The 10,604-nt window shown below is 51.7% G+C and overlaps 1 protein-coding gene across 1 annotated transcript; it reads left to right on the top strand.

Moving 5' to 3' along the window:
• The first annotated feature begins 5,935 nt into the window (after positions 1-5,935).
• PURA (purine rich element binding protein A) lies at positions 5,936-6,797 on the top strand. The gene is given in 12 exon segments (XM_064162229.1): positions 5,936-5,977; positions 5,979-6,013; positions 6,015-6,069; positions 6,071-6,113; positions 6,116-6,272; positions 6,274-6,356; positions 6,359-6,427; positions 6,430-6,513; positions 6,516-6,556; positions 6,558-6,638; positions 6,640-6,682; positions 6,685-6,797. Coding segments are annotated over 12 exon segments (846 nt in total).
• Positions 6,798-10,604: the final 3,807 nt, after the last annotated feature.

Raw genomic sequence — 10,604 nt, 5'->3', positions numbered from 1 at the left:
TAGCATATCCCTGACCACTGTCTCATTCATTGTGGTGATCTCACTCTGATTCCCATCCCTGACTCCTAGATCCTGGGGCTGTGGGTGTCCTGGGAGCTGCTGGATCCAGTGCTAAAGGCTGAGGAACAGCAGGCACTGAGCAGCTCAGCCTTCTCCTCAGTTTAGTCACCTGTTTCCCTCTGCATCCAATAAACGGATGAGATTCTCCCAGGCCTCCTTTTGTTGTTCATGAACTTATAGAAACATTTCTTATCCTTAACTAGCTGTAGCCAGGTTGAGCTCTCTCTGTGCTTTGGCTCTCCTAATCTTCTCCCTGCATAGTTTCAATGCATCTTTATAGCCCTTGTGAGTGGCCTGTTCCCTCTTCCAAAGGACAGAGACTCCCCTGTTGTTCTTGAGCTCCATCCACAGGTCCTTATCCAGACAGGCCAAAGCCTTCCTCACCCACTCTTTTTTTTAGCACACAGGGACGGCTGCTCCTGTGCTTTCAGATTTCCCTCTGGAAGTATGTGCAGCCTTCCTGGACTCCTAAATCCTTTAGGGGGCCTCCAAGGGTCTGTGTTAGTGACTCTCCTGAAGGCACCAGAAGTTCAAGATGACAGTCTTACTAACCCCTCTCCTTGTTTCCCAAGGGGTAGTAAACTCAATTTCATGATCACTGAGCCCCAAACGGTCTCCAACTTTTTACTTCCCCATGAGTTCCTTCCTGTTCACAAGAAGTAGGTTCACAAGAAGGAGAGCACCTTCTCTGGTTGGCCCCCTCACCAGTTGTGTCAGGGAGTTCTCCTCCACACACTCCAGAAACCTCTGGGGCTGTTCCATTTCCAGCAAAGATCCGGGAAGTCGAAGTCTCCTATGAGAACAAGGGGCAGTGACCGTGAAACCTCTCTCAGTTGCCTATGAAAAATCCACCTACCTCTCCATTCTGGCTGGGTGGTCTAGAACAGATTCCCCACCACAGTAATCACTCTTGCAGGCCTTACTCTGATTCTTACCCCTAAGGACTCAACCCTATCATCACCTTCATCAATGTGCATGCTTCTCACATGTCTCCCTAACACTGAGGGCCACTCCACCACCTCTTCTTCTTGCCTGTCCCTTCTGAAAAGTTGGTACCCATCGATTGCAGCACTCCAGCTGTGGGATGGGATCAGGCTTGCAAAGGGTATAAAGGGACAGGCCTTGGGATGTCAGTCTCGAGTAAGGTAGTCAGAAAGACACCCTGGGCCAGCCTGGATCTAGCTGTGCTCCACTCCTGAGCACCTGGGAGCCAAGCTCACTGGCAGGCTGACCCCTTGGCAGTGACTCTCCAGCCCCCTCACAGGGAAATATTGCCTGGTGCTCGCCCAAAACAGCTCAAAGGCACTGGGTTTTTGAGAGAAGCAGTTACAGCTGGAGGGCTGCAGTTCACTATGGCCAGTTACAGCTGGAGGGCTGTAGCTGGAGGGCTGCAGTTCACTGTGGGCCCAAGCTCTCCCATTGTTATTTTACAGTTGCTTGATGTTTCTAGAAGATATTTAGAACAAGGGCTGGAACTGTCCTGTGCCAAACCAGGCAAGGGTGAAAAAAACTGTAATTTGGCAGACACGCTATTCATTCAGCATGGAGCTTGGATGGCATCCAGTGACTAACAGGAGTTTTAACTGATCTGGGACACTAAAAACCATTCACAAATAATTTGATTTAGGGTCACTGTGATTTCTTTTTATAATAATTTTCATTGAGAAGTATTTTTTTAATTAGGATCAACAGAGCTAATAGCAGCTCTATTGTCTGTGCAGCTCATCGTCCCCCCCTCGGTAAATGATTTACACATGTGCAGTGCTAGTTTCTTGTTCACTGCACACGATGGGGCTTGTTCACAGGGCAACCATGCCTTGCAGACAGCACACTAGCCATGCTGAAGTCCCCTCTCCAAAGGCAGACTCTGACGAGGACCCAGACGGTGAGCAAAGGAAGCTTTTGCACTCTGTACACATTCCAGTTTAGGAGCTGGTCTAGGCCTTTTGCACAACTTCAGACATCTCCACACGACCGTAGCTGCCTTCTGGTTGCTCCAGCTCCAAGAGGTGGTAATGGCAGCTTTACTTTGATTGCTTCATTGCTCCAAGCTCTATCAGTGCTCAGGAAATACTCTGATCCAGACAAGGATCTCTTTCCCATCGTGGGAGTGCTGGACAAGGACAGGACAAAAACAAGACTTGATGCAGCCCAGTAAAAAGCCCTGTCTGAAGGGAAACCTAAACCCAGTCACCTAATCCTCCATATCACTCAGCTGAGCTTGGATAGACCTGGGAAGGCTGCAGGAAAATTCAGACAGTGGATGGGAGAAGAATGGCCCAGGAACTGGAACACACCTTCTTGGCACAACTCCCTGCACGTGACAGCCTCTTCCTTGCCTCACAGGCTGACAGTGGTGTCCCAGCCACCTCTCCTACTAACCTTATCTGCTGTTTGAGTGGCTCTTAGATTCCCTCCCGTGATTGCAAATGTTGGTACAAGTTCCTGAGTCATCAGAGCTGTTGTTTTACAGCTGAGTAACAGGCTTGGGCTCCAAACTCTGAGATGCTTTGCTGTCATGATCAGATATGCTCTTAGAGGCCCTTGGAATTGGATTTCAAGACAAAAGGGCCCTTCATGGGCCAGTCATGGCTCCAAAAACCTTCTCCCCTGCTTTCAGAGGAACAGTAACTAGTGCAATAAAGGACAAGCACAGTAATCTAAGAAAGGAGGATTTCTCTTATCAAGGGAAACTACCCAGAGAGTGTCTGTCCAATGGCTCCATGCCCAAGTGGAGCATGTGACAAGTGGAGATCCTCAAGGGTCAGTACTGGGACCTGTCTTGTTTAACATCTTCATTGAGACAGGACAGTGGCATTGAGGCAGCCTCAGTAAGTTTGCTGACCACACCATGCTGTGTGGCTGAGAGCTGGAGGGACCTGGATGGGCTGCAGAGCTGGACCCAAGCCGGTCTCATAAGGTTCAAAAAGACCAAGTGCAAGGCCCCTACTGGGGCAATCCCAAGCACAGATACAGGCTGGGCAGGTGCCAGGCTTGAGAGCAGCCTGAAGAGAAGGCCTTGGAGGTGATGACTGTTGAGAAGCTCAATATGAGCCACCAGGGCACACTGGCAGCCCAGAGAGCAGCCAGAGCCTGGGCTGCAGCAGGAGCAGTGTGGGCAGCAGGGTGGGGGGGAGGGGATTCTGCCCCTCTGCAGCCTCTGGCTGAGACCACACCTGCAGCACTGTGCCCAGTTCTGGGGACAGGAAGGATCTGGAGGTGACTTGGAATGGGTGTCCAGAGAAGGGGGGCCAGGAGGATGAGCAGCAGCTGGAGCTGCTCTCACTGGAAGGACAGGCGAGAGTATTGGGGGTGTTTCAGTCTGGAGAAGAGAAGGCTTCCAGGAGACCTCATTGTGGCCTTCCTGCATCTGAAATGGGCTACAAGAAAGATGGGGAGGGACTTTTTAGGGTGTTGGGTAGTGATAGGACTGGGGGGATGGAGCAAAAGTAGAAGTGTGTAGATTCAGATCGGATGCGAGGAAGAAGTTCTCTGCTATGAGACAGACTGGCACAGGTGCCCAGGGACGTGGCAGAAGCCTCATCCCTGAGAGTTTTTAAGGCCAGGCCAGAGTGTGGCTCAGAGCCTGCCCATAGCAGGAGGGGTGGAGCTGGATGATCCTTGGGGTCCCTTCCAGGCCTGACAATTCTATGATTCTATGAAAAGGTTGGTCATATTAAGATTACCAGACAGGGCTGAAGAGGTAAAATTGCTACTGGGAGACACGTGGAATGGCAAAGCCACAAGAACACCCTGTGAAAGCTTCAAGCTGAAAGTTTGTGGAGCACCAAGAAGCCATTGGTACATTCAGGATGAGGATGAAAAGATTCTGGTTTTATGAGCAAAGAGGTCTGCTGCAGGTTCCAGCAGAACCCACAGAAGCAGCTCAGCATAAAGACTGGTAAACATACAGGACATAGCAGCACAGTTGCAACAGCACAGGAGGGCAGCACATGACAGAGGAGGTTCCTGGAAGATACCTGTCCAGGCTTTGGCTGCACCTGGGCGAGGTTGGAAGATATTCCCCTGGCTCCTGCATTTGTCCATTGCCTTTCTCCATCCCATTTTGCACTTCACCTCATTCAAGCAATCGCCCCAGTCTTGCCTTAGCCACGTAATTGTGTTTTAGCACTGGGCAGACCAACATAGGTCCCTGAAGCATGGTCATACACACAGGAGGGGCTGCTGGGGTAGAGGAAGGCCTGAAAAAGCTCTCCTGCTGGGAAGAAACCTGTTTTTTTTCTTTGCTGTGTCTACCTAAAGAAGCAAGTGCCTGCAGTCCAGACAGATTATCATGTAGTGGCTGTGACCAGCAGCACAAAACAACAAAAGGTAAGCAGGGTCCCACAATCACCATCTCATCATAGAAGAAATGTTGACAGGTCAGTTCCATCATCACCAGTGCATCTCTGCAGTGCACCCACTCTGAGTGCAGTAGTGCCGGGGAGGAAAAATGCCCTCTGCTGCAGGCTGTGTTTTTGCAAGTGGCATCCCCACCAGCAGTTCTCAGCCCTCCATAGCCAGAGACTGACTGGCTATGTGCTTCCTAAGCTCCAGGTCTGCACCAGGCATTTCCCCAGCAGCAGTCCATGGCCCAGCTCTAATGTGTGGATGAAGCAGTGGCTGGGACTCCTGCTGGCATTAGCAAGAGGTGTCATGGTCAGGCCTCAGCTAAGGTTTGCTGCTTTTTGTCATCAGATGGAAGGAGCAGCTGGAGAGACTGCTCTGCTCAAGCAGAAGATAGATAGATAGATAGATAGATAATAGATAGATAGATAGATAGATAGATAGATAGATAGACAGACTGACAGCTGGAGAGAGGGATGGAGGAAGGCAGGGAGGAGAGATGGATAGGTGAATGGATAGATTGGTGGGTTGATGGGTGGAAGAAGGGATGTCCTCCTCACAAGCCAGCATTTGCTGTCCTGCAAGCAGCAGGCAGGAAGGGGATTTTTTAGCCAAACCCAGCCTGCCAGTTGGCTCCTAGCCTGCAGCACTGGTAGAAAGCATTCTAACTTGGGCTGGAGCTGGCCTGGACTCGAAACCTGGGGTTCGGTAACAAGGACTGGAAGCAAAGGGATCTCCTCCAACGCCCGCCAGAAAGCAACAGTTAATGAAAAGCAAGGCAGTCGCTCGCGAAAGGACCGCTCAAAAGGCAGCCTGTCCCGCTCTGCCCGCATCTCTCCTGCTTCCACCCCAGTCCCCACCGCTGCTACCCGGGAGGTCCGGCCGCTCCCGGTACCCCACCGCGCATAGCTTTAGTAAATTGATGTAACTAGTAGCCCCAAATAAATACATGTTTACTCCGTCCGGTAACTCGATGCTGAGCGTTATCACGGCACAGAGTGGCAGCACCGTGATGGCGAAGGTGGAGCCCTTCGTCCCGTGGAGCCCGGCGAGGCGGGTTCCGGGTCCCGCCAGTGGACCGTTTCATTCCAGCGAGTTCCCGCCCCGTGGGGCCACTGGTAGGGCCGGAAGGGCCGCCGCTGCGGGGCAGGGGGACACGGCCCGGCAGCGCCGCGGGCGCGGCGACGGCGTTCGGCGGTGCCTGGCGCGGCCGCCCGGCGGCGCGGCGCTGCTGCCCGGCTCGGCGGGGCGGCCGGCGCCGGGGGCCGCTCTCTGCCGCCTTCCGCGCCCTCTCCTCGCTCCCGCAGATCTCGCGAGAGCGGCCGGCTGGTGGCCGCGGGGGCTGTTGCAGCAGCGGCGGCGGCGGCGGGCGGAGCGGCGGGCGGCGGCGGGCGGCGGCCGGGGGAGGCCGAGGAGGAGGAGGCGGCGGGCGGCGGCGGCGGCGGCGGCCCGGGGGGGGCGCCGGGGAAAGAAGCGGCGGCGGCGGCCAAGGCCGAGCGCGCGGCGGCGGCGGCAGGGCGGCGGCATCATGGCGGACAGAGACAGCGGCAGCGAGCAGGGCGGCGGCGGCGGGGGGCGCGGCGGGCGCCGGGGGGCCGGGCTCGGGGCGGCGGCGGCGGCGGAGGCGGCGGCGGCCCGGGCGGCGGCCTGCAGCATGAGACGCCAGGAGCTGGCCTCCAAGCGGGTGGACATCCAGAACAAGCGCTTCACCTGGACGTGAAGCAGAACGCCAAGGGCCGCTTCCTCAAGATCGCCGAGGTGGGGGCGGGCGGCAACAAGAGCCGCCTGACCCTCTCCATGTCCGTGGCCGTCCGAGTTCCGCGACTACCTGGTGACTTCATCGAGCACTAGCCCAGCTGGGGCCCAGCAGCCCCCCGAGCTGGCGCAGGCGGCCGACGAGCCCCGGCGGGCGCTCTAGAGCGAATTCCTGGTGCGGGAGAACCGCAAGTACTCATGGATCTGAAGGAGAACCAGCGCGGGCGCTTCCTCCGTGTCCGCCAGACCGTCAACCGCGGCCCGGGCTGGGCTCCACGCAGGGCCAGACCATCGCCCTGCCGGCCCAGGGCCTGATCGAGTTCCGCGACGCCCTGGCCAAACTCATCGACGACACGGGGTGGAGGAGGAGCCGGCCGAGCTGCCCGAGGGCACCCTCCTTGACTGTGGACAACAAGCGCTTCTTTTTCGACGTGGGCTCCAACAAGTACGGCGTCTTCATGCGGGTCAGCGAGGTGAAAGCCCACCTACCGCAACTCCATCACCGTCCCCTACAAGGTCTGGGCAAGTTCGGCCACACCTTCTGCAAGTACTCGGACGAGATGAAGAAGATCCAGGAGAAGCAGCGGGACAAGCGCGCCGCCGCCGCCGCCGCCCCCCAGTGGCGCCGGGGCTGAGCCGCCCCCCGAGCCGAGGCCGCGCCACTGCCGCCGGCGCGCCCGGCGCCCCGCTGCAGGGCCGAGGAGCCCGAGGAGGACTGACCGCCCGCCCCCCGGGACGAGGACTGGCCACCGCGCCGGCGGGAGGGCGGGCGGCGGCGGGCCGGGGGGCGCGGCGGCGGCGCGGAGCCCTCCCCTGTGCCCGGCGGCCCACCCCCGGCCGCGCCGCCCGCCCGGCGCCCCCCGCCGCCCGGCAGCAGCGCCTCCGACTCGCCACCCATCGCTGGATGTTCCTCCACTTTACCCACCGTATCAAACAGTAAGCAGCTGCTAAAACAAAACAAAACAAAAAAACAAAACAAAACACACAAAAAAAAGTTAAAAAAAGTAATAACATTATATATGAACTGTGTTTCCTACTTGATTAAAAATATAAAGAACTGAGTGTTTATTTCCCTAATTAACCGAGAACTTTTGTACACGTTTAAGCTATTTTATTAAAAGTGTTTGCAAAAATGGTCAAGATTATAATAATTGTTGGAATTATATAAAAAAGAAAGTCCTTTTCATGTTGAGCTAACATTTGACTTTAGCACAAAAAAAAGAAAAAAAGATATTTTAGAACACGTAAAATATATTTTTAGTTTTTTCTTCTCATTTTGTTACCAAATTTCGAACCTTACATGGAGGTTACTATAGTATATTTGACACCCTATATACCTGTGATTAGAGATGTGTATATATATATGAGGGCTAGGCATCTGTGTGTCTGAGCTTTGTCTAAATGTTATGCAGAAGTTTGTAGAGTTAAAGGTACGTAGGTTTTAATTCATGCAAGGTAAACAATAAGTTGCTCTCTTTATACAATATGCATTGCATCTGGACCTTAAACATAAAAAAATGGTCAGTGAAACTTCTGTGAACATGAAGAAAAATTATTAAAAAAGGCATTTAAATGAAATTCGCTACTTGTGATTTTTACGTTTGAACCAAAGTTCTTCAAATAGTAAAAAAAAAAAAACGAACAAAACAAAAACAAAAACTAAAAAAAAAGGAAAAGGAAAAAAAAAAGAGAGAGAGAGGAAAAAAAGTAAAGAATTTACTCCCGTAATGTTTTTTTTCTTGCACCTATTTGGTTTACAGCTGAGTATTGTCCTGACTGTGTATATGAGATGTACTTGTATTGTTCATAATATATTTTTTTATTCTGTGTACTTAAAGTACTTAACCTGACGTGCAGCGGTTTTCCAGTCAGCCTGGTTTTGGACGGGCAGGTAGCGAGTCTTTTCGTGTCGCCACTTGGCGCTAGCACTGTCTGACCTGGTGAGAGGTCCCACCCTGCGCTCTGCTCCCTGCCAGTGCACAGTCCCTCCCGTAGGAAGCGGCTGCGAGGCGCCCGCGGCGCGGTGCTGCGAGCCGTGGGCGGCGGGCGCCCGCCGGTGCGTGTGTCTGTGGCGATTGCCATGTAGCCTGTGGTGCTAGTTCTTACTGGCTACATCCCTGGCGAGTCTGGCTGTACCGTCCCTCCCAGCCCCAGCCCCCTCGCTTGCAGGCTCGGGGTGAAGCCTAGGGTAGGGCAAGGCAGATTTGTCAGAACACTAATCTGTCCAGATGTGTTCTCCAAATTGAAACTGTTTGTAATAATAATGAAAATAATAATAATAATAGCAGTTTTACAGGTTGGCTTTGTTGTTTTGAGTTTTGGCTTTTTGGTTTTGTTTTTTGGTTTTTCTTTTAAAACAAAGTTGATGTGCTTTTAATTGACTAAACTTCTTGCTTGCTGTATAGTAATATTAATATATTTTATCATTAAACTGCTGCATGACTATCAATGAGAGTGAAGAGAAAATGTTCTAAAAGAAAAAGATGCCTTAAAACAGTGAAAACAAAACTTTCCCCCCCCTCTCCTTTCTTTCTTCTTTTCTTTTCTTTTCTTTTCTTGGCCGGAATTCAGTAGAAAGCATTTCAGAGAAACTAGGATCTTGTTCCACTCGGAAGTTTTTTGGGATGCAATCACTTTTCTTACTGCTCTTAGCAAAGTTGGCTGCTGCACGGAGAGGGCACCACCTGCGCCCGCAGGAGCTGCCAGCGCTGCTTTACTGATGGGCAAGGACGGAGGTTCCGAAGTGGGGGGGAATCTTGCTTTAAAGAATTTTATTTTCTGCTGTCTTTTTTTAGTATTCTCATTTGAAATGCTAATGCTCTCTTTATTTTCCTGTTGAGCTATACTGTAAGTGTCCAAACGAGCTGTTCCATTGTACATTGCGTTATTGCCCGTTAACGAAGTTTGCTGTTAGTGTTCACAGAAGGTTTAAACTCAAAATGCCGGTAGTGAGGTGTTTCTGTTTCTTTTAAGCAATCACTGGAAAATGTTTTAAATTGCTTTAACGTGCACTTTCCTATTTCACAATAGTAAAAATAAGCTCTCGGAGTGGGTAATGTGATGTTTGCGTTTGTTCTCGATGGCATGTAATCGTTTGTCTGGTAACTGCTTTGGGACGGAGGCTCAGGATGGGCAGTTCCATTGATCTTTGTACTCAACTGTGATGTGTGCGGGTCTGCGTTCTCCATGCTGCTGGTCGTAGTTAGGACATTAATTGCTTTGGGTTTGCTACTTGATGAGTGTCTCGGTCCTGCTGTTTACTGCCCTCCTAAAAGCTGTCGCGCTGCTGCGTTCTGTGTCCAGCAATAAATAGCAGGAGGTGATGAGAGCGCGGAGCAGTTGTTCCTCTGTCCCCCCCTGCTCCTGGGAGCGTGGCTAACTGGGCAGGCTGCTGCCGTGGTCTTCCTCACCCATGCCGCCCGGATCCTGCCCTGGATCCGGCTGACTGGAGAAGTGCCCGAGCCGTGCAGTGCTACTCAAACCAGTGCAGCCTGTCACAGCCCGCAGGCAGCTCGTGAACAGTGTCCGAGAACTCGTGGTCAGTTTTTGTCTCGTTTTGGGTTTCTGCCGCATTTTCCTTCGGGTTTTGTTGTTGTTGTTTTGTTTTGTTCTTTTAACTCACATTATGTACATTCGAGGACTTGATGAATGATGCTGACGAAAGACTAAAATGACTGTAAAGGTTGCTGGGATTTCGCTTCTGGTTTTGTTTCATTTATTTTTTGCTGTTTTCTTTTTGTGGTTCCTTTTTTTTTCCCCGGAGGTGCTCGGTACTTTACCAAGCTCTGATATCTCAGTATTTCAAACCAAGTACAGAAAAACCCTGTTCAATGCTAGAAGGAAGGTATATTTGACCATATGTGCTGCTTTTCAAAAAGACAGTATGTTCAAATGTGCCAAGATACCTAATTCCTGAGAAGTATGCCTTATATTTTCCTCGATTATATGCTTTTAAACATACTGTGGAATAGGTCCAAGAGCATGATAAAAACTACTTTATAACGACTATGTGCAAGAAAACTTGAAATTCATTGCAATACTGACATTATTTTATTTTTAAGTTCAAGGGACACTGTCAAGTAATTTTACCATTGAAATGCAACCACCCTGAAGTGGTTTTATGCTGATGTCCTCCAGATTCACAGTCGTTATTTGTTTGTTAAAAAAAAAAAACACAAACCAAAAAAAGAAAACTAAACCAAAAACGAAACTCAAATAGCTCTGTCTCTGAGAAGTTAAGTAAAAATAAAAATAATTTTTTAAAAAAAAGATGAAAGCACTCGAAAGAGCCACTCTTGATTCCTGCCCAGTTTTTGCGGTCCCGCTGGCGGTCCGCGGCGAGGGGCAGGTCCTGCGCCGCCCCGGAGCGGGAGGCTCTGCCGGCCGGGCCCAGGTAGCTCCAGGCTCGGTGCAGGGCTTGCCGGGCAGAGCCGTGGGCAGCC

Source organism: Pogoniulus pusillus, chromosome 22, assembly GCF_015220805.1.
Source record: "Pogoniulus pusillus isolate bPogPus1 chromosome 22, bPogPus1.pri, whole genome shotgun sequence".
In the NCBI taxonomy this organism is placed as follows: Eukaryota; Metazoa; Chordata; class Aves; order Piciformes; family Lybiidae; genus Pogoniulus; species Pogoniulus pusillus.
Note: the sequence above shows the minus strand (reverse complement) of the source record. Positions and strands in the feature narration are given on the sequence as shown.